At 40.6% G+C, this 24,672-nt stretch overlaps 1 protein-coding gene across 3 annotated transcripts; it reads right to left on the reverse strand.

Moving 5' to 3' along the window:
* Positions 1-27: 27 nt before the first annotated feature.
* On the reverse strand, positions 28-23,932 carry si:ch211-15d5.11 (nuclear receptor coactivator 7). Of its 3 annotated transcripts, none has more exons than XM_050062824.1 (16): positions 23,821-23,932; positions 22,878-23,099; positions 18,499-18,695; positions 18,180-18,259; positions 14,123-14,263; positions 13,445-13,615; positions 9,710-9,841; positions 9,439-9,623; positions 8,973-9,352; positions 8,734-8,893; positions 5,811-6,009; positions 5,479-5,595; positions 4,653-4,805; positions 4,454-4,549; positions 3,687-3,760; positions 28-1,101 (listed from the first exon to the last, which is right to left on the reverse strand). In XM_050062824.1, exons 2-16 carry the CDS (start codon positions 22,976-22,978, stop codon positions 966-968), a joined length of 2,322 nt encoding a protein of 773 aa, XP_049918781.1. In that variant the 5' UTR covers positions 22,979-23,099; positions 23,821-23,932; the 3' UTR covers positions 28-965. The 3 variants fall into 3 exon arrangements, with proteins under 3 accessions (XP_049918781.1, XP_049918779.1, XP_049918782.1); XM_050062822.1 differs by having other exon boundaries at positions 13,445-13,618; XM_050062825.1 differs by lacking the exon at positions 22,878-23,099 and having other exon boundaries at positions 13,445-13,618; positions 23,821-23,899.
* Positions 23,933-24,672: the final 740 nt, after the last annotated feature.

Raw genomic sequence — 24,672 nt, forward strand, 5'->3', positions numbered from 1 at the left:
CAATCAATCATACAAACGTTTTTAGAGTTTAAATATTGTGCTGAATTTTATTAACTAACCTACGATACCGTACAACGTAAGCAAAGTAGATCTGGCTTTTAGAGTGAGAGCATGTTATTACGGATACAGTTGAATTGAGACAAAACTGCATGAATTCAAAGCTTTTTTCTGTCCCGTTCAGAAACCACAGTGGCGTATGAGTCAGCACTCAAAGTGAAAGGAGATCAGAATAGTCATGAATGAGAGTCTAAGATCCATTGCAAGTACAGATGTTCTTCATTTGAGAAGCTTTTCTCAAAAGTGTTCGCACATGATTAGTTCCTGTAGTCATTTAACGCTGTCGATGACACTGACGATGATGGCGATGAGGTGATGGGTGTCTGATGATCGGAGCTTGTATTCGTGGGACTTGAGGCTGTGTGTGTGTGCGTAGTTTGGTTTTCAACAGAGACATCTATTCATAGTAAGACTAATGTGTGTTTCAGACTTCCAGCACTGACTGTTATATGAGGGCAGGGACATGCATACCTATACAGACAGGTGTACCATCGTGTTCACATGATAAATAATGAGATATCATGAAGTTACTGATTCACATTAAGAGCAAAGTGCAGTTTCTGAGACTTGTAACTCCTTCAAAAACGAGGATTCAAAGAATCCAGTTCAGCTCGACTCAGTTCACAGTTTGGCCGCCAAACCCACAGGAATGACTCAACCATGAATCAGTCCACCATGAAACCCTCGCTCCGGGACATCGAGCTGTTCAAGATCAGCCTTGTTGAGTTCAGTTCAGTTCAGCACTTAATCACACGGATAAATCCAGCAGTTTGTGGTAGTTTTTTTTTTAAACATGGATGTTACCGATGAGTGGTCGTATTTGTCTTTGAATGCTCAGTGATAAATGCTGTCTTGATAAAGCTGATCAGCAGGGACGAGGCGAGTCAAAGAGAAACTCGGCGGACTCTTCAGCCGAATGTCCACACCTCCAGCTCCATCACCCGGAAGTCGTCGGTTTCCGAGAGGCAACAGTTGTTAAAAGTGTAGCAGGGGCTGCTGCGACCCAGGTACAGATTCTCGTCCACCCACAGACCGAAGTGACCGCTGCAGAGAAAGAGACAAACGATAGGGAAGAAAGAGAAATTAGACATCTTGGACTGCCTCCAAGATGTGAAGTCTTGGATGGCATAAACTCTCTTCAATTAAATGATAGTGAGACAGAAGTGGTCTTATTTGGTCCTTTTATTTCCATCAGGGATGTAGTAAACCACCTTGGGGCCAAACCTTAGTGCCAATGCCAGAAATCTTGGTGTCATCTTCGAGAAGAACGCTGTTGCTAGACTTCTAACAGGTACCCAGGAAACAGACCACATCACACCTGTACAGGCATCTCTGCACTGGGTACCGGTCAGGTATAGGTCTGAGTTTAAGGGTCCTACTGTTTGTTTTTAAGCCCTACATGGCCGGGAAGCCCAGTGCGTCTCTAAGCTCCTCTGGCTCCTTTCCAACGCAAGAACTCTCAGATCCTCTGACCAGCTGCTCCTGGCTGTCTGCGATCGAGCAACTAAAGAGGAAGGGCAGTGGTACTCTTCGATCATACTCCTCTTTTCTTGCCTGAAAAATCTATTAACCGACTCCAGACTGAACAGAATTCAGCTGCCAAGAGACGTGATCACATTAGCCTAGTTTCAGCCTCTTCACTCTGGCTCCCAGTATGTTTTACAACAGATTCTAAGATTTTACTGATTACGTCTAAAGGCCAAAACACACCAGCGGCGTCATATGACAGTGGCGTCATATGACGGCGCCGTCATTGACGGAAGTCAAGTGCCGCCCCCAACACACACAAAAAGCGTCGCTCTGCAGGGCGTCAACCGGATTTCTATTGCACACTCCAGTCCGCTAGGCTGGGAAGTACAAAATAGCGCTTTTTCAAGGGCGGCGACGCTGGAAAAAATAGGACAATAGCGTAAAGTGCCGCGGCGCAGCACGTCAATGCGCATCGAGCCGCCGGCGGTGTGGGTTTGTAAATACAAAATAATACATTTTGGCCTTAAGGCTCTTCATGGGCTCTTTGCCAGTTATATCTCCAACCTCTTAGTGCCGTACACACCAGGATGCACTTTGAGGTCCTTCGGCAGAGGTTTTTTTGTGTTCCAGAGGCCCTGCTGACAACTAAAGGGGACAGAGCATTTGCTGTCAGGGCCCCGAGGCTCTGGAACGGTCTGCCCGAGGAAATCAGGTCGGCCGAGTCAGTAATCTCTTTTAAGTCCCTTCTTAAAACATACTTTTATCGGAGAGCCCTCACTGATTTTACTTGAGTTTTAATTTATTTTAAACTGTATATACCAAAGTGTCTTAATCAGTTTCTTTAAAGGTAGGGTCTGGAGGATTTTCCAGTTGCTGTTTGTAAACACACATTCAAATTTGGCCCCTCCTATCAGGCTCAACTCTCCTGGGTGTACGGAGCCCGGAGGTATAGAAGAAGGCTTCACAGAAGAGGTTCAGGCAAGGCTCGCGCTGGTGCACGCTTGGACACGCTCGGACACGCTTGGGCACGGCACCTGCGCTCTCTCATTGGCTGGGGAAATCTTCGCCCAGAAGCAGTCCGAGCTCACAAAAACATCAAAATACAGTTAAAGGGCAGGAGCTCTGCAAACAGAGTCACCACCACACATGAGTAGAAGCCCATAGGTGATGATTAAGCAGGATTTCATTTGTATATGTCTATATTTTGTTTTGTTTGAAAATCCTCCAGATCCTACCTTTAAAAGTTGTTGTTTTCATGTCTTTTCTGTTTTAATTATTGAAATGTAAAGCACTTTGTAACTCTGTTTACTCTGATTACTATTATTATTAGGGTCCGGGCAGCTAAGCTTCTAGAGTCATGGTAGATGATGTGTGGCAAATTCAGAATTTTATCTCAAAAACTGAATTTTTGATAGCATTTAGAATTTTGCTCTAATGTGAACAATTGGAGTCAATGTAAAAATGACAATTTTAAACATAAGTTTTTCACTTATGGAGCAAATCAATCATTGTTACAAACAAATTACCAACATCTCCATGCTGTCTAGATGCAATATGTGTATTTTCAGATTTTTGTTTCGATAACTGAATTTTTTACAGTGGTCTTAAATCTGCTTTTCCATGCATGGACAGCTGCTAAACCTGCACGTCTGGTTTAGTCACTTTGTGAAGCTACACATGAATTGTCACTGACTAATTAGCTCAGTGAGATAGAAATTGATTCTTAGTCTCAGGTTGTGAGTTCAAGGCAGATTGTGTTGCTAAATTTCTAAATGTCTTCCAATTCTTCTGCTTGTTACTCAGAATTGCCTAAAAATGTCCGGACCCGACCCATCGCTGCGCAGCAGCTATAATTACTTTCGCATTCCCCCTCTGTAGACACATTTATAGCTTAGCTGAAGACCCACATGTTTTTGAAGGCCTTTCATCGTCCTTAAGGTTTTCTCTTTTATATTTTATTTTCAGATGTTATTGTTCCGTGCTTTATTTTCTTTCTTGCTCACTTATTTGTGTGGGCTTATTATGGCATGGTTCTCTGGTTTTTATACATGCTTTATAATTAAACTTGATTTTATTTGAAATATGTATCCATTTCCTTCACATATGCTGAAAAGATTCCGGATAAAATAGAGAGGAAGTGGTAAAAATGCATTCATTACCTGCCTCCACCAATGGCAAAGGAGTCCAAGTCTCCTTTAATAAAGAAGGAGTTCTCTCCAGTCCACCTGAAGCACTGCGGAGAGAAGACAGAGTCAGTCACCACAAGACTGTTTCTGTGACAACTCTTAAAACTTTTTTTAGCACTAATCAGAAAGTGAATTGTGAAACATTAAAAATTTGTCTCGTGCAGCCATCAATACCCTGGTGATTTAATCAGATGTGATTTTATCAAGGGGATTTCTTCATGACTTTCTGAGGGATGGATCTGATGCTGTGCTCACACTACAAGCGACACAACATCAGCATGACCAGCAGCATTATCGCTGAGTCACCGTTGAAGTGTTGTTCAAGTGCTCGTTACCATAGTTACGTCGTCACGGGCTTGTGTGTGTCTGTTACTTGCCACAAAGCCCCTTTTGATCACAGTCTGAGTCCCGTTTTAACACCACATTACTCTGCCCCACATTACGCTATATAAAAATTCACCACCTGTACAGTTGTCATGAATGTTGAAGTTAGCTTATGAGACCAAAACTGTTGTTTGTAGCAGGCTGTTAACATGTTTATTTCTGCTGTTAAGTTGGGCATTTTAAAATTGGTCTCTCGCCTTTGGAGCCAGCTCCAAGTGGCCATTCGAGGTACTGCAGTTTTTGGCACTTTGCCCCAGACGTTGGCACTTAATTTTGATATTTAGCAGCTATTTTACAAATTGGCTTAACAAAGGGAACTACAACACTCTGTAGGGATGGCTGTTAGGTGGCTTTACCTTGAAGCGAGGATGCAACATGAAGAGGAAAGTTTCTCCTGTGCCATAGAACGTCTCACTGGGCCTCAGAGGGTGAGAGAGGAACGCCCCAAATACCTGATGAAAAAACAAAGAAAAGCAACAAAACATAGTTGAAAAGAATTAAAAGACATCACAACATCTATCATTGATATTAGAGAGAACGTACTGCGAATTTTACCTCATCAAGTGCGTCCTTGATGACGATAAGCACAGGCGAGTCTGTGGCACTGAGCTTTCTGTACAGGGATTTGAGGCTGGCGCCGTGACGAGACGTGCTGTAAGTCAGCTGCCAGCTGTGGCCAACTGTCCTCGGGGGGAGTTCCTTACATAGCTGAGAGAAGATTAAAGGAGGGGAGGAAAAGTTTAATTACCAAAGGTTAGGGAGGCAGGAGCATAAATATGAACAGAGCCAGATGCTGACATCTCAGTTTTTGCAGTAATCAGTGTACTCCTCTACTCTGGCTCTGAAGCAGGCTGCACTAGCTCTTTTGAATTTAAAGGAATACTTCAATACTTCATACTTCATATAGGAAATCACAATTTTCAAAAATAACGTAACAAACAAATAATGTTTGTTAATTTGTATGAGACACTTACTTAATATCCTAAAATGTCTTTATTTCTCTGTTTATGCATAGATGATTAAATAAAAAAGTCAAATCTATATTTAACAAACTATTAGTAGTTAAGTTTAACACGTTGCAGTGACTCCCTGTTTACATATTTGTTTTACTTCTGATTGAAAGGCACTGTGGATGTTTCCTAGCAACCGATTCATACATTACTAAAGTCTCAAAGTCCAGCTGAAGTCACAATTACTCATTTCCTTTGCAGCCACAAATTCCTGTCAGTGTGATTGTTCAATTAACATTTTTTCATTGTTGAAAGTAAGAAAGAACTAGAAATCACTATTTTGAAATGAGCTGGTGAGACACAGACTTTTAGTGATGCATTAACAAAGAACTGGTGCATGAGTGTGTGAAGAGTGTGTGTGCGTCACCCACCTCTCTGACATGTGGAGCCTGTAAAATGTGGCTGCTCTCCACGATGTTGTTGAGTCCATCAGGATCCCTGTCGATGACCAGGGTCGGCTTGTCTACGCTCTCTTCCATCAACACCATCTGCAAGAGCAACACTGATAAGTTCAAAACAAAACAGGCCGGTTTGTTCAAGAACATCAAGAGGAATTCCTGCCCTCATGACATGTCACTCGGTCATGACGCTCACCTTGAGGCGAGTGTGTTCACAAACAAACACACCTGTTCTTTCCCATTATTTGCACCAACGTCCAGCGAGATAAATCTCTCCTCTGAAAGTGAAACGCACACACACTCACCTCCCAGTCGTCCCCTGTGCTGCGGTGTCTCTGAAACACCTCCTCCTCCTCTTCCTCCTCCTCTTCCTCTTCTTCCTCTTTGTCCTCAATGAGTACAAACTCCTCTTCGTCACGGTCTGCCTCGCCCTCTTCCTCCCCTCCCTCAAGTATGCACAAGTCGGGTCGGCAGTGTGTAAGGTAGGCGTACAGCTCATCAGAGCTGCAGGGAGAAAAAACAAAAGCAGCCAGTCAGACAAATAACCCCGACAGCTGCGTCAACATGGTGAAAGAGACATGACAAGGAGGAGCTTCAGGATGTGACACGTGCTTTTATTTGCACTTGACCTTTACGTCCATGTGCTATCATATAGAAGTGAAAATATAAACATGAGGCATCAAATTGGGTTCTGTTTGTAGAGGCAAAGGCACCCATTTAATCTCATTCTAGCCAACATGCAACCACCCATATGTCTAACCAGATACTTCTTCATATACCTGTTTGAAGATTCTCTTCACACACAACTGCACCTCCATCTACACCTCCAACTCCATTATTAAATTCGTGAACACCACAATAGCTGGTCTGATTTTAGAAGATGATGAAGCTGCCTGCAGGCGGAAGGTGGATCATCTGACTGAGTAATAACAACAGGCCTTAATACTTTGAAAACAAAAGAGACGATCATAAACTTAAAATGAAACCTCCCCCTCCACAAACATGGAGAGGTCACAGAAAGTGTATAAACCCTTAAGTTCCTTGGAGGCACCTCATTAAAACAGCTGACATGAACCACCAAAACCTCACTGCTGGTTAAAAACAAGTCCCAACAAAGACCCCTCTTCCTCAGGATGCTGAAACAGGCCAAAATCCAACAGAAGCGGTTGCTAAACTTCTCTAGGAGCACAGTTAAAACCATCCTGACAAACTGCGCCACAGTGTGGTATCTCAGAGAAAAGCCCTGCACTGCGTGGTGAAGATGGCCCAGTGCATTGTCTGGATAGAGCTCCCATACCTGGACACCATCGACACCACCAGGCTTGAAAAGAAGGCAAACAGCGCAATCATGAACAACACACACCTCGGCCACTCCCTGTTTGAACCGCTGCCGTCAACAGCTTTTACCCCAGGGCTGTGGCCCCCATCAATCATACCCCCCTCAACACACACTAAGGGCTGTAACACACAAAACACACACAAACAAGACCAACAGTGTCCACACAAACACAAAGTTGTGTTCTCAGTAGATGTAAAAGTACCAGTGTCGCAACTCAAATAGAAGTAGGGGGAAAGCAATCACACGATGAAAATACTCCATTAAAAGAAGAGGTCCTCCAGCTAATTTTAACACTGTTGAGTGGTTTAATTCATAAACATGAACAATTTTTGTAAACTGATCACATGTTTTGTAGATAAGATATTAATCGACAAAGTAAATAGTAACTGTAGCTGTGAGGTAAAACTAGGGGTGAGGGGAAAAAATCGATACGGCACAGTATCGCAATATTTTTGTGTGGCAATATTGTATCGTCATAGTGCCAAGTATCGATTTTTTAATTATATAAATTCTTAATATTACAATACAAACTTTAGGTACCCTACTAGAATAATATAATCGGTTGCTCTTTCAGTCCCATAGATACATATTGCGGCTGCAAAAGTTGACTGAAGTGAGATGAACAGACTGAAAACTTTATTTTATTAGATAAAACGGATGCTGGCAAAGTTTTCCTTTGGGAACATAATTTACAATTGAAAAATGACAATTGATTGCGATATATTGCAATATATTTTACTGCAATACTCAGCATATCGCAGCATATTTAAAATTGTGATAATATCATATCGTGGATCCTCGGGGTGATTCCCATCCCTAGTTAAAACTACAATATTTCCCTCTGAAATTTGGCTGAGTATAAGTATAAAGTAGCATGAAATATGAATGCTAAATACTTGAGTATTAAGTATGTATATAACTTAATACTACTTAAGGACGGCTCTTAAGTAATCATATTTAGTTAACTCCCAACACTGTTTTGATGCCATACTCAGCTTTTCACAGTGATCATATGTAACTAACTGTTGACAGACTTGTTTCCAAAAGAGCTATCTTTGTACTCTTAGTGTAATGTTCACTGGGTGACGAGAGATTTGTTAACAGAGGTAAATATACAACTTAAGTGACCAGTCTGAGCATCACACGTAAATGGAGTTTGTTAACATCATACGCCATAGCGATACCGGTATTAGGTTGAAGCCTAAGAATAGATTCAAATATATCACAACAAATTATTTACAATTATTTAAAGTTAAGCTCAAGAAAAATGTAAAAGACGGAACGGTCATGACAACAGTGACAGCATTCGAGTAGCCAGACTTTGGTGTCACAACTATTGGAGTCAATAGGGAAGGCACTGCGGATCACACTTGAACCCGTCATATCAGATGAGGAAGAGCTACAACCCTTAATAAACACTAATGGTCAAAGTAGCTGATGTGGGAAATACTCTGCAACACAACCATCAGCTGGCTGGCTTGGCTCCTAGATAGTCTGACGCTGTGTGAAAGTAGCCTCAGCTCACTACACTTCAAGGAAAACTTCACCCCAAAAAATAATAATTTATGTATCAATTTCTTGTGTTGTTGACTTTTGGAAGAAAACGTGTTTTTTCCTGCATGCCTCCAGAGCAGTGGTGACACGGAGGGTATCTACAGGTATACAGGGTGTACCCTGGTGGATTATACTGCACAAGGTGTGTGAGAGTTTGTAAACGGGTGTTTTGATATAGTTTTGCCGCCAATTCATCAAGAATTTTCTCAGTTTTTGGATTCTTCGGTAACAACAGAGGCATGCATGAAAAAACGTTAACTTGATTAATTCAACGAAACCTGGGGTGGGTAATTTGGGGGATGACGTGTCCATATCTTTGCCATTAGTCACTGTACCTCTCTTGTGAAAGGGCAAGCCAGGCATCCCTTCTGGGTAAGGTTTTGGCCGACCCCAGCTGAAGGCCTCCTGCACTCTTTTTCTTCCCTGCAGACGGCTGAACCCGCAGCCGCACAAACATCAGACTCCCAGGACTTCCTGCTGATGACCTCCGAGGCACTGAAAGTTAACAGAGAGCGAGGGTTGACTCATGGTAAAGAAAATTAAACCAGAAACAATCATTTAGACAGATTCATACCTGCAGTCAGACTCTTCACAGACGACTTCCCTGCTTCATCCATCTGCAGCAGCTCCTTCTTCACTTTACTCGCCGCCTCTTGACCTCCACAGCAGAAGGTGGCAGCGCTGCTCAGGACGGCCACGCCCAGGCCACCAACAGACGCCTCTGACAGCACCTCCAGCGGGCTGCTATCAAGCTCCCCCTCAGCCTCCGCCATGTCTCTGCTCTCTGCCTCCTCCTCCGCAGAAACCTCTCTGGTCAGGCCCAGAGCCAGACTGGACAAATCTGACGGAGCCACAGACACCAGAGCCGGCACCGACTCCCCCTTTGGGTTTGGGAAGCCGCCAGCTCGGCTTTTGGCACCCCTCAACTTCTGGAAAATTTTCTTTCCTTTTCTCCTTAATAAGAGATGAACAAAAGAATGAGTGTATTGACTTTTCTTGTATTCTGAGTGTGTGTTTCGGAACAGTGAATCGTTGCTGACCTCTGCTGGGACGTGTTGAAGTGAACACGTGAGATGTCAGAGAAGAAAGACACAGATGCCAGATTGTCAACGGAGCACGACAGCAGGTATTCCTCACAGCCGTGTTCCTTCACCAGAGCGTGCGTCTTACACGGGTCAAAGAAGATCTTGTTAGATGTCACCAGCAGGATGCCTGAAACCACACCCTGACAGACAGAGACACACAGCGTTGATGTTATCCTACAGATGTCTCACTGATGACTCTACTGACAGTAGCGCCGATCACACCCACCTTACGGTCTGTGATGTAGCGGCAGAACAGTTTGAGGTACGGCATGGCCTCCGGTCCCTCGCCCTGACAGCACTCCGGTGGCAGAGCCAGTAAGCAGAGCTGTCCATCAGGCATCGGCACCGCCTCCACATCCTGTCAGGATCACATATGGTATCAGCTTTATGATAAATAATACACTTTATTTATATAGCACCTTTAAAAACACAGTTACAGAAAGCTGTACAATAAAACCAAACACATTTAAACGCCAGGAGAATAAAATACAAAACAAATAATATGTCATAAAATGTCAAGGTTAAAACTAAAATCAAGATAATAAATGGGAAATACTGTAACATCAATAACATAGCAATAAAATAGACAGACAGCTCAGATAAAGTCTGGATATGCTTTCTGATAGAAGTATGTTTTTAGGAGAGAATTAAATGAAGTCAGTGACTCAGACAGCCTTATAAATAAGAGGTGGAATGATTAGTTGACGACAATTTTGGTAATTAATAAACCACTAAGGTCATTTTAAATGCAAATAAATAAATTTTAAAAAAACTGGTTCTAGTTTTGCCATTTGTAAATATTTGTTGATTTTCTTAATTTTTTTATTGTAAGAAACCAAAAATATTTGAATTTAAGACTATTAGTCAGACAAAATAAGCAATTTGAATAAGTTAATGTTGGAAATTGGGTACTTTTTTCTGACATTTTATATACCAAATGATTCAAATATTATTTAAAAAAAATAATTAAAAAAAAGCCAGTAAGCAGAGCTGTCCATCAGGCATTGGCACCACCTCTGCATCTGGTCAGAATCACATATTGTATCAGGATTATGATCAAATAAGACCTGGATTGATTAGTCAATGACAGGTTTAATTTATAAACCACTTAAGTAATTTTAAATGCAAATAACTAAAAAAAAATCAGGTTTTGGCCTCAGAAATATTAATATATGTTGATTTTCTTTGTTTTTTTTATTGTAAGAAACCAAAAATATTTGAGTTTTAGACTGGTAGTCAGATAAAATAAGCATTTTAAATATTTTTTTTTTACTTTTTTGTGACATTTTATATATGAAATGATTAAAATGTTAAAAAATAAAAATGACAGATACATCAGCAGTAAAAATACTAGTTTTTTGCATCCCTAAATAAAACTGCAATATACCATTTATATATTAAATTTCAAGTCAAAATATTAAGTTATTGCTCATATGTATGTAAGTTTGCATGTCCTCTGCTCATATTCATGTGTTGTTTGTTTTGTTCCTCACTTTCCTGGGTGCAAGGTCTGACGAGTAAGAGGTGTTGTGGGAGGTTGCACTGGATGGGAGGTATAAGGGGGGAGTTGCAGGAGGGACGTGTTGGTGGAGAAACAGTGTTGTGGGGTTAAGGGGACCCAGGACGCGGGTGGTTGGGTAAATAAACAATGCCTGATGATTATTTTTCTGTTTGTACACAAAATGAATAAAGAGATTTAACCTGGAGTAAACAAACTGCAAGCTGGTAATCCCACTGTAGTCCTCAAAAAACCTCCTTATTTCTATGACATGTGTGTCTCTATAATTTTCTCTGTGATGACAACACTTTTTGTCTCCATTTATAAAGAGCTCCATAATTTCACGCAGAAAAGACGTGACACCAAAGATGAACTCAACATCATTATATTTTATGCAAATTCAGTCCCTAACATACAATTTTCAAATGTCATAGTTTGATTCTTCTTCTATATAATTTTGGAAACAAAAAGATTTCTGAGTCCGCATTGCAATGTTTTGATGGCTGTGTTTGTAGTGTTGCTGGTTTCCAAGGTTACAAGTTTTGTTCATTTGATGCAATATAAAAGCTCATTTTTCATTTAACAACTGATTAATAAGATGAACAGAGTGACACTAATGTGAACAGTCTGTTTAACTACAAAGACATCTCTGTTGCCATTAAGAGTGTTTTCCCTCCCTTTTGATGACTTCACCTGTGTCTGATTGTCTGTCCCGCCCTGATTAGCCTCACCTGTGTCTCGTTATCCTTCCCCTCACCACAATATTTAGTGTGTGTCTTGTTTTCTCCCAGTCTCTGTTAGTCTTTGTGTGCCAGCCTTTTGTTTCGCAGTGTCCTTTTCTTGTTTTTTGGATTTAGCCTGTTGATTGACTCTGCCTCTGCCTCATCCCTGTTGGGATGCCTCCACTGATTGACCCTCTGTGTACCAAACCTACATTTCTACCAGTGAAGATTGAGTTATTTTACCAGAACTGTCTCCACGCTATCCTTGAGTCCACTCTCACCTTTTGTTAGACTATACAGATGTGTTATAGAATATGCATTTAAAATATGCATATTACATCATATTATATATAAATAAATTATATAATACTCATATATACTGATTATATAATCATACTATTTGACTATATATACAAATTTATATTGGTCTATATACATATTCCTATACAAATCCTTTATATTTATATTTATACTGCACTGTCTACTATCCTGTGCAATTTCTTATTTGTGCAATGATATTTATATATTTCTATTTTTTCCAATACAAGGCTACACACAATGTGTGTGTTAACGATTATTCTGTGCAATTCTCCGTAATGAACATACAATATCTGTATAAGTGAAAGGTGCATAGAGTGTTTTGTAGCTTTAATAATATTCAATTTTTATTTTATCTTACATGTATTTTGGTTGTGTTTCTATGTGGTTTCATTTCTATTCATTACTCAATTACTTTCCTCCTTTTTCCTTTGCTTTTAACTATCGAGCTGCTGTGCATGTGATTTTCCCTGGTGTGTTGCGCTGCGTTACCTTACGTTACCTTAATTTAAGTTACGTTACCTTACGTTGCGTTACCTTACATTACGTTACCTTATGTTACGTTACGTCACCTTACGATACCTTACGTCATGTTACGTTCCATTACCTTATGATACCTTACATTATGTTACCTTAAGTTACCTTGGGCTACATTACCTTAGGTTACCTTATGATACCTTAAGTTACCTTGGGCTACGTTACCTTACGTTATGTTACCTTACGATACCTTACGTTATGTTACCTTATGTTACCTTGGGCTACATTACCTTAGGGTTATCTTACGTTACCTTATGTTACATTACGTTACTTTGCGTTACCTTACGTTACCTTATGTTACGTTACCTTATGTTACGTTACCTTATGTTACGTTACCTTACCTTTACGTTTCCTTACGTTACGTTACCTTATGCTACATTACGTTACATTATGTAACCTTACCTTACATCACATTACCTTACGCCACATTGCTTTACATTACCTTACCTTACCTTACCTTACCTTAACTCATCTTATCAACGTGTATGCACCATTTCCTTCCTGTAGTCAGTCTTAGCCAGTTTGAGAGTTTAGTTTAACTTGTTCCTAAACTAGGGGTTGAGCCCCTCCAAAGAGTTGCAGGGTGATATGAGAGGTCATCAGATAATTTATGGGGTATAATAATTTGTCTTCATTTTTTGGCTTTTCTCTAATCTTAAATCTTGTTGTGAAATCATGGATTAATTTGACCTCTTCAAAGAGTTATTTAAATGAAACCATCTGAGAAGTTTAGAGGGGAAATCACTCCACAAGTGAACTGCTAACAGCTCATAGATATTTTTAATGTGCTCTTCACTTCAGTTACACAAATATGTTTTTCAAATAATGCAAAACCAGTGCTTTTTAAATTTCATAACATGCAGTAAAGGAAGTTGTCTTTTCTTACCAGTAGTTTGTCATATTCAGCCTCTGGTGAGGGCGGCTGAGGTTGAGCAGCGAGAGTTTCCGAAGAGTCCGGATCAGCCTCGGCCTCTTGCTTCAATTTAGGATCAGAGTCCAGTTCTGGCTGAGACGATTCTCGACCAGTGGGAGTGTTTTTTCCCTTCGGTACGACCAGCTGCTTTAAAATGGAAGCCATGATAAGAATAGCTCTGACATTGAAATAGATACAACCTGCTGTCTGCTGTGACTACTTCCTCTTTCTACAGGCCTGTATTTCCCCTCTTCTCTTTGTTTGTATTCACATCTTTGCTCCACACGTCATGTCACACATGAGGGTTGTGGATGAGGGGCTGGAGGAATGTTTTTACAACTACAATATTTCAATGCATGACATTAAAATGACTGAAGAGTACACATTGAGTATTATCAGTCAGAGTTTTCTCACGAGGACTGATTTCTTACTGAGGTTGCCTGAATGGGTTTAGATGGAGCAACACTCTTCCTGCCTGAAGCTGAATACTTGCAGCTGAAGTCATGAGACACACAGGGGGAAAGTTTTGTTTTACAAATCAAGTGAACAACAGCAGGCAAAAGCATGTAAATTCCTTCCTTTCACACACGTAAGAAACACACTTAAAGAGTGCGTAGGCAGGTGCATTATGTGCTTACAGTTGACTCTTACCTCTCTGGGGATGAGGGTAGCAGACGAGGAGGGTAAAGTTGAAATGGAGGGGCAGTGTCCCAATTTGCTCTCTTCTGCTGAGGATGTACCATTACTGCTGAACTGAGACGAGACGCTGAACACCGTGTCCCCGGGGAGACCCTGAAACACAAACACAATCTGATCACACACCAGATCTCAAGAAGATTTTCCCTGTTAATGCATAAAATAGTTTTGCATTCATCTTGATGCATCCAGCAGCTGATACTGTCACTCTGGGAATATTTAAGGAACCTTGCTTGCTACTTAACAGCTCAATTTAGAGGAGAGGTTTCTGGAGGAAGCTTTAATAACTGAAAAGGGTTCCTGGATGTCTAGAGTGTAGAATTTCGTGGCATCTAGTGGGGAGGTTGCAGATTGCAATCAGTTGAAACTTATCCCTCGTGCCAAGCGTGTAGGAGAGCTGCGGTGGCTGACACATAAACACGAAAATGCAAATGGCCCTGTCTAGAGCCAGTGCTTGGTTTGTCTGTTCTGAGCTACTGTAGAAAAAACAAGGCAGATTCCACTGAAGAGGACCAAACACAATGATTATGAAAACATGTTTATGAATGTTATACCATTTCTTTAAGAGGCTAGAGAAAGCCGTCCTTCTGTGACAACAGCTTTTAATCATTGTTTCTCAAAACCATTCAGACATACAGTTAAAGATAAATTAACGCTCATAAATCTTGACAAAATGAAATAATTTGATCCTTATTCCTTATTAAAACTGATGTGAAATTACCTAAAAAATAACCCTTCATTTAAAAAGGATTGTAGGCTATTATTGTGGGGACAAATCTCTAGTCTGCTCGGCTAAGAACCCAGCGCGTGGCTAAGCTATGAGCCACAAAGCTAATGTTACGCTAGCAAGCCTCAATGTCAGTGATGTTGCTTACAGCTGACAAACAGTATAAAGTCTGACTGTATGTTTTAACAACAAGACAGTCTACTTAACCATCTATGTAACTGTCCCCAAATTACTACTACAACATTTCACAAACAAAGGGTTGTATGTGTAGCAGGCCCCAAGGACAGCAGCTCGGCCTTGGCCCCAATTTTTCCCGGTGGCCACTTGTGGTTTTGCAGCGAAAAAATGCCCTGCAGCCCGATTGACCATCATAGTAAAAGAGACATCTGTAAAACTGTTGAAAGGACATCTCGAACTGCAAACAAGCTCAACTATGACTCTTTCTATGATAACATTTTTGATCGATGGAGGTTTTATATTTGTAAAACTTTCCTCAAGCTGAGAACATTGATATAAATATCTGTGATGCCATCATCACATTGTAAAGTCTATGAGAAGTCGCGAGTGGGGCCAACAGGAGACACATTTCTGTGCATATTCAGGGGGCCGTACACTGCGGAAGTAAACCTGGAAGCTACAAACTTTTTCTGCTGTATTTTTGCGTTCAATCGAACTGAATAGGCGTCATCTTGGGGTCCAGTATCTAGTTAGTATTATACATCTATGATGTTCACACCGTAGCCACTTTTAGCCGCAGCCAGAAATAGTCTTATGAGTTGAACTCTGATAATATATAATGTAATCTTTAAGTTGTGCAGGAGCAAATAATATTGAGGAGCTCTGCTAACTGCTACTTGAATATAATCACAGACCCAAAGACCCACTGCCATTTATTGTGCAGATCTCACTGCGTGTTTCCACTGTAAATCAGTTAAAACAGAGTGGATCTGAACCTGTGAATATGATATATAATACAAAATTATAGTTTGCGAGTTGCAGAGTTGAAACAGTGAGAGTGAATCATCAGTTCCACAACTGTCATCCACTGACAGATGGATCCATTGACCTAAATTAGATTACTGGCGCCTGACAGATTATGTGACCACAGGAAAACTGTGTGCTTTGGTGTGGGTGTGAGCATGTGGATGTGTGTGTGTGTGTGTGTGTGTGTGTGTGTGTACTTGTCTCTGCATGTGTGTGGTGGTTTATGTGTTTGTACATATACTATATATATATATGGATGAACATCTATTTTTTTTTTAAATCATGCACTCCTGAGAGTACAAACACAACACAAGCTGCTCAGCAGTTTTAAAAAGAAGTATATATTAAGTCAGTGTGACAGTTATTCAAACTAACGTTCGCCTCCTCCTTAACTGCCTGTAGGAAAAATTTTCTTCTATGGAAACACCCCCCGTCACCCTCATGTAAAGCGCGGCTGTGTGATACTCTGTCTATCCTAAACTAGGAAAGGTTTTACTCCCTTTGAGGCCGTTGATCAGTTATATTGATCAGCTTACCCCCTGGTGAAGTGTCACTGAAGTGGTTAGCCTTGTGCCTGTCAACATCGGATGCATGCATCGCTGCCTGAACATAATGTGTATGCAAAATTAGTTTTAATTATTACTGCACAAATAGGAAATCGCACAGGACGGTGTGCGTGTGTGTGTAACTGTATGCAAACTGTGACTATACTGGCTTTAACACCGCAGGCCTTCAATAGTCTGGTGTTGCAGCCTGGATTTCAGCAACTACTAACACTTCTTGTTCATTATTATGTTTATTTATATGTATCATTACTCATCTTACTTTTATTAATATTCTTTCTGTGATTATTTAATTTAATTTCATGTCATTTACCAATTCTTACAGTGCATTTCTACTCTTCCATTATCCTTCTGGCTACTCTCTGCTCATTAACCCTTTGAACCCTGAGCAAATTAGCTTGATTTTTTTTTTTAAAACATGGGAAGAAGGCAATTAGCAACAAAAGAAGAAACAACCCCCCAAAAATTGTGAGAAATTAGTAAAAAGAGAAAATTGAAAAACAAGATAAATAGTTTAAAAAAAAAGAAAAAGGAAAGAAAGAAAGTTAAAAACAAGGAAATGAGCTGGAAAGAGTGCTTAAAAATATAATAATTCTGTAACATATCATAAAAATGTAGTAATAATAATAATAATAATAATAGAGTTTTTCCTTTTCTTTTTTACCTATTTTTTAAAAAAAATCTTTTTTTATTTTTTATTTTATTTTATTTTTTGCAATTTGTGGGACATTTCTTATTTAATTTAATTTAATAAATATATTAATTCTAATTTTCTAATTTCTTACTAAGTTGTCCATTGCCTTTTTTTACCCATATTTTTGGAAGAAATCAAACCAATTTACTCAGGGTTCAGAGCTTTAAATACTTGTAAAAGACATCTGAAAGCAGCACAAGAAAAGTGATGTCGCTCCAGGTTTCAAAAGGTTAAAGGGATCTGTGGAATGGTATTGAGGAAAATAAGAACGAGCTGTAAACTCTTAGTAAAAAAATGAAAATACCAACTGTGTTCTGTGTTCTATGTATCAATAATGCTTGTTACAATAAAGGATGTGCCGCTAAAATCTCTACTTTCAATCTCAACATCCAGTCATCACAAAAGACTTTAAGTTGAATCAACACCTCTGTGAAACAGTTTCAACAGACCTGAGTATTATAGCTGTTGCATTAGAGTGCATTAGCTTTAGCTCAGTGTACCTAATAAACTGGCAGGTGAATACACTGTATGTGCTTCCTCTTCTGCTAAAAAAAATGTGAAATATATGCTACAATAAAAATCCATAAATCTTAAAATAGAAGACTTCAGGAAGACGAGGTCAACACAATCACCAGAGCGCTCAGTAATAAGCAGTAACGCCCTTTCCAGATTCAAGATAATAGAAAAATCAACACTTTCTTTCATATTTAACAACTCAGCAGCAAAATTTAAAAACCCAGCTGATAAATACCTTTGAATAAATGTCTGCATATACATTCCTCCGGCTGTATTTGTTGTAGAGGCTCTGAAACAGACTCTGTTTTCCCATGGCGCTCTTGAACGGCTCTGACACTCACCTCTGAACCTTGGACGCTCTTTATGAACTCTATCATGACCATAAATTCTGAAACCAGCCACAAAATGCTTGCTCTAGCATACCTCATCAGATGATACACGCAGCAATAAATCCATTATCTGTCCCAACTTCTTATATTTTCTTTAACTTGTTCCCAAGTTGTTTCAAAACAAAAACATGTGACTCACCCTGCTGCTTGTGCTGTCATCTGACGGGCCACTCATATGCTCCTGCTTCACCGCAGTATTGTTCAGATCCCATGAAGTCCCTGTGAGAGAAAAAGAGTCATGAGAAAACATCCTGAGCACAGCACAGCGCCTCTTCCTAACAGGATTAATGCACCACGGCTCATGTGCCTACCGCTCCTGCCCATATGAAAATAACTTTATGCAAAGACTGCCGACAGGCTCAGTGTGAGAATTACAAAATGTAAATTCAAGCTCGAGTTCATCCCACAATTTGCCTCTACTTAATGCACCCAGGGGACATCGAACACTGCAGGCGCACCTTGCAGGTAGTACTGCCGCAGTTTGGGGTTTCTGATGTGGGGGGTGTGGTTGAGAGGCCGGCCCACGGCGGCTTGGTGCAGACGCTGGCTGCTGGCTGTGGGCTCCTGCATCACTCGGGCCTGAGGTTGAGTCTCCCAGGGCCGCTTAGCAAACTGTGGAGGCTGAGAGACGCCAGGAGGAAGCTTGGAACCCAGCCTGAGAGAGAAGTAGAAGAAACAGATGAAATTACGCTATATTTAAAGGGACAATTCAACCCAAAATAAAAAAAATCATATTTCCCCCCTACCTGTAGATCTATTCATAAAACTAGATTGTGTTAGTGTGAGTTGCTGTGTGTTGGAGATATCGGCTGTAGAGATGTCTGCCTTCTCTTTAATATAATGGAGCTAGATGGCACTTGGCTTTTGGTGCCAACAGCAATGTTTCTCTCCAGAAATCATGACCCGGTTACTCAAGATAATCCACAGACCTCGTTGTGAGCAGTTTCATTCAATCATTCATTCATTTTCCGTAACCCCTTGGGCTGCAGCCTATCCCAGCTGAAACTGGGTGAGACTATCACAGGGCTGACACATAGAGACAGACAACCATCCACACTCACATTCACACCTACAGTCAATTCAGAGTCACCAATTAACCTGTATGTCTTTGGACTGTGGGAGGAAGCCGGAGTACCTAGAGAAACCCACGCTGACACGGGGAGAACATACAAACCCTGGAATTTGAACGCCCCCCACCCTGTGAGGTGACAATGCTAACCACTATACCACCATTTTACTGAACTACACCTGCCACCTCTATCACCAGGCAGAAGGGAGTGTGCATCTACTCATGGACTAGAGGCTTGTGACGAGATGTAAACATTAATGGCGTCCTCCCCGGCTGAGCTGTAACGTTAGCTAGCTCAGCGGTGCTGGGTGAGGTAGCAGTAGATGCACGCTTCCTTCTGTGCGGTGGTAGAGATGTAGTTTGGTAGAAAGAAAATGGTTCCTACATGAAACTGCTGTGGATTATCTTGAGTAACCAGGTCCTGATTTCTGGAAAGAGACATTGCTGTTGAGTTTTTTTAATGCATTTTTTGGCACTCTGAGCACCACAAGCTGAGTGCCATCTAGTTCCATTATATTCAAGAGAAGGCAGACATCTCTACGGCTGATATCTCTAACAATCGGCAACTCACACTAGAACGATCTAGACTGATTGACAGCACTACAGGTAAGAGGAAAAATACGTACGTTTGACTTTTTAGGATGAACTGTCCCTTTAAGGTAAAAGTTCATCCTCAAACAGAAATTATATTTGGGTTACAACTACTGATTAGTTCCTTTATGAATTAGTCGTAGTTATTGATCATCAACCAATCAAAGGTTTGGTCTACAAAAGGTAATTTAATAATAAAAGTGCCCAGAACCCAAATTGATGTCTTTAATAGTATATATAGAAAAGTAGTCCATCTGGACAATTAAAAAATTTGAAACATCAAATATTTGGCACTTTTTTGATTAAATTACTGTAACTTATAACTGATTATCAAAGGAGTTGCATTTGAATTTATTGTCAACTAACCATTGAAGCAGTCATTTAGATTCTGTTGTTATGCTATAATGATGCCTCAGAAAATGAAGACCCACTGCACTGATATACATAGGTACATTTTATCAGATATCTAATCATATATCTTTTCAACCCCCCCAAAATATAACAAACTGTCTTTACATGACTGCCTACATGCTATTAAAATTTAGATGGTTGCTAATTTTCTTCAGCTCAGCGCTGATGAAACAGAGGTTCTTATTTGCGCCTTGTTTCCTTCTCCTCATCTGGAGAAATGTGGGTGTCACATCTGAGCAGGCGCGATCTGTTGAACAGCATGTGAAGTGTTTGTTCCCGCTGAGCTGTGAATAACATTGTTAAACTCACTGCATCTTACTGCGTGTTAGCAAGACATCCCTGGATGTACTTATTTTATAACATCCCTATATTATGTTACTGTACCACTCTGTGTGCCTTTGCATATTGACCCCAAAGACGTTTACAAGAGGTCCAATACGCAGCTGCAAAGCTCTTAACTGCTGATCTTCAGAAAGGTCTCATGTGACTCCAGTCTTGATTTCTTTACACTGGTGATAAACAAATAACTTGCAACCTGCCCAAAATCAGATCACTCTGTGCACAGCTGAGGTGTGTTTTATTACCACTGTATATTGAAACTGAAAGATGTAGCTGAGGATGAAAGAATGTGTGAATATTGTGAGCTGAATGAGGTGAAAAATGAAATCCAGTCTATACTGTCCATCATATCATGCTTTATGACAACTATTGTTTAAAATGGTCAAATTCCTCATTTAGATTTGATCGTTACAGAGGATTGAGCGTTAACTGAAAACCTTTTGATAATGTTTGTGCATCCTCTTAGTTTCTTTTTAGGAGGAGGAAAGTAACATGTGACGGATCCCTCTGACTCTGTTTTGTTTGCACTGCGGACTGTCGGTCTGTGAACAGGATCGAACAGTGTTTGGCACTGATTCAGGAAGGTGTACATTTTGTCCTGTTTGGATTTATGTGTTGTATCTTGTGCCCCGAGGCTGTGCTTGTGCTTTGTTTTTCTTTTTTTGTTTTGGATATCTCTCTGTGCATTGTGTGTGGGAGGTTTATGTCTTTTGTGTCCAGATGATATTTTTGTATTGTGTTGTTGGATGATGGTGAGTTTGTTTGGTTTGTTATTGGTTAATGTGTCTGAATAATCTCATGAGGGTCAATGATCATTCAATGACCTAATTAATTAATTCTTGTTTGAGAACATGTTAAATTTCACCATAGTGCAAAGCCGTAAATTTCCAAATGTCTTCTTAAATCACTGCATGATTATCGTAGGATTTATGCCTTTATTCACTGTCTATAAAACAATATACCATGCTGCAACTCGTTTCTTGTTGTCCACTTCATAGTATTCGTGCAAGAATGAAATTAATTTTTATGTAATTTTGTGTCAGTGACATAATGTTAGTTCTTCATGGCTCTCTCCTGCAGTCTGATTGGATGCTGTCTGATTAGTTCAAATAAAGTAGATCTGGGGAATTAAGTGTCGACTTGCTGTGAATGACTAGTGTTCACATTAGTTGGTTCAGAAAATGAAGTGATTCACAGGACAGTTTTTAAATACTTTACTTTTAAATCTTTGGGCTTGGCGGAAGGTGTCAAGTCTTTTCAAATCAAAAGGCTCAGGCCCAGTGAAGTCACAAGTCATTGGTGTTAAAGCTCAAGTGGAGTTGCAAGTCCTTTTTGCTTTTGTCTGAAGTCATCAAATTTATGACTCTAGTCTGACTCGAGTCAAAGCCATGTGACTTGCATCCACACCTCTGCAAATTAGTGATGAAATGGCCTTCAACATATCATAGAAACCCAAGGTGGCATCTTCAAACTGCTTGTCTTGTCTTACAAACAGCAACAAACTCAAGTATATTCAGGTTACTATCACATAAGACAAAGAGTTTGCATGTTCTCCCCATGTCAGCGTGGGTTTTCTCAATGTACTCCGGCTTCCTCCCACAGTCCAAAGATATGCAGGTTAACTGGTGACTCTAAATTGCCCGTAGGTGTGAATGTGAGTGTGAATGGTTGTCTGTCTCTATGTGTCAGCCCTGTGATAGTCTGGTGACCTGTACCATGCCTCTCGGCCAATGTCAGCTGGGGTAGGCTCCAGCACACCTGCGACCCCCAACAGGATAAGCGGTAACGGAAGATGAATGAATGAATCAGACAGAGTAAAGGAGCAAAAGGCAGCAGAATAATCTCAGCTCAAAGGTCCGCTTACCAGTGTTTATAGCTTTCAACCACATCTCAAGATCTTCATTCAGACTCAGTTCATTAGGCTGAGATTACTTCTGTACATACAACTCTTTAAGGTCAAGAGTGAATGTACACGCTAATATGTGTTAGGGTGTCTAGCACTGATTCATGGATTCATGGTTTAGCATATCTGAAGTGTGAATAACTGTATGGAGCAGCGTCACAGTCCGATCAGAGTTATTTATAGGGGGAGTGGGAGTTGTCTGCGTGATGGATAGTTCCTCTTGTAGCTCTCACCCACATGATGCTCTGTGATGGAGCATGGAGTCCTTCAGTGACAGCGGATGAAACCAGCTGATGCAAAATACGCATTTTGTGCTAAAAAAAAAACCTATTTGTGTTGTAGCCATGCACGACACATGATTAGTGTTAATCTGGACATGTCACCCTTCTTATGAGAATAATGAAAGACCGAATTGTGGCGTGCTTAAATCTGAAAGGCAAATGCCAGCCAAACTCGTCACATGTCTGCCCAGAGCTTTCCCCTTTTGTTTTCTCTCCAGTAATCCATGTATTTACAGGCCTGACCTGGTCTTGACGTTGCCAAAGTAGCTGGTCCTGGTCTTGTCCCTCTGGGGCTCGTGGTCCATGGCTCCTAGAGTCTCCGGCCTCCTCACGGACTGAGCCATTTTCTGTCTTTTTCTTTAGTCTAACACTGGTGGCAGGGGCAGTTGCAGAGGGATCAGGGGCTCAGCTGGCATCCTTCCTCCTCCTTTTATTCCCCATGCCTACCTTTTGCCCCAGTTACACCTACACAAAACAGGAAGTCATAAAATGTGGGCTGATTTTAGGGATGGTAAATCTGTAGCCACATGACCCCATAAGGAAGTGACTGAGACATGTAGCAGAGTAATGGAGCCAGGTTGTCAGGCAATCAATATAATTAGTGTGTGTGCTTGCAATTAACGTGCCTGAGCTTGTAGTCTAAGGTTGCTGACCAGGTTCAGCTCTCAGTGGCTTAATATTGCCATAATAATGTGAATTAAAACGTTATTACACATCAATATGATGCTTCTTAAATGGATCACAGAGCTCCTGGCAGTGCACAGCTTTATTTAGACATGACCTAATACTATGATCATATCAGGGCTCAGGAATGCATCTGGCTACATCCTGGAAAACCCTAATTTCAGCAACTCATACGGCATTACAGCCTCACACACCCCTCCTGGGTGGTGATTTGCCTGTCATCTCTGAATTAACAGCACCAGCAGGGTTAGCCTAACGTTGTCCTGCACCCTTTAAAGTGCAGTCCCTCCTCATATGCCATTATGATTGAAAGAATGATGACAATTTGCTTCCTGTAAATGCTAGGGGATGCAACAATCACCATGGAGGAAGTAAGCATTTTAGGCGACATTACAGAATGATCGAGACTGCTGCTATTGCAGAAAGAAAATGACATCGGCAGCTCCGCAGAGATGAAGCGCTCACGGGAGCATCAGGTAAACTGAGCTGGATCTTTACTGACCTGTGTCTCGCCCAGGGATGGAGACGGGTGGCGGTCATATGAGCGCGTCCTCATATTGCAGTGTTATGATATCACTGCAGACAACACTTACAAGTTCAATATTCAAGCTCCGCCCAATGCTTAAAGGGCCGCGCGCCGCAAGTCAAGATAGTCCCCCCCACACACCGGCCGGCCGGCTGACGGCAGCGAAGCCGGAAGTAGATGGGAGGGAACCATTTCGTGTTGTCAGACATCTTGTCTCGTGAAGAACTGATATACTCCAGTGCACCCTTTCTCTTTTATTCATTTATTCTCCAGTTATTTATTATATACTGCGTACTTACGTCATTCATACACCTTTATGTTTATGGTTAAATGTTTTTTACAGTTAAAGAATAAAAAAAGGTGCTTCTTCTGCATGCAGAGCTCCAAAAAAAAGATAGGAATATATTGCCATAATGTTTTTCAATGGCAAATCATATGTCCTAAAGGAAAACTATCAGTCTTTTCATCTCACTTCAATCATTTTTATTGCAGCAAAATGTATGTTGGATTGAAATTAATTGTATTACTCTACTAGGCTACCAAAAGTTTAATTTGTATTTGCAATATAAATCATTTATATAATAGAAATATAGATACTTGGCATCCATCTATAGGTAAAATATTGTCACGGAAAATTTTGCAATGCTGCAAGCTATCGAGTTTTCCCCCAACCCTAGGCCTACATGTTGCTTAAGGGTCAAATGAATATTTATTTTGCTTTGATTAAAAGTTAACGGGGAAACTTAGTAGCAGAAATATCTTTTCCTGCACGTCAGATTTATGTCTAAGCTTAAATGCTTTGAATTACCACAATGTAAGGCAGAGGTA

This window comes from Epinephelus moara, chromosome 14 (assembly GCF_006386435.1).
Source record: "Epinephelus moara isolate mb chromosome 14, YSFRI_EMoa_1.0, whole genome shotgun sequence".
Lineage (NCBI taxonomy): Eukaryota > Metazoa > Chordata > Actinopteri > Perciformes > Serranidae > Epinephelus > Epinephelus moara.

Coding starts and splice junctions, on each gene's coding strand:
- si:ch211-15d5.11 (XM_050062822.1), bottom strand. CDS start 22,978: ATGGCTCAGTCCGTGAGGAGGCCGGAGACTCTAGGAGCCATGGACCAC. Junction 18,260..18,498: donor GCGGCAGTACTACCTGCAAG/GTGCGCCTGCAG, acceptor TTTCTCTCACAG/GGACTTCATGGGATCTGAAC. Junction 9,842..13,444: donor CTGAATATGACAAACTACTG/GTAAGAAAAGAC, acceptor TGATCCTGACAG/GATGTGGAGGCGGTGCCGAT.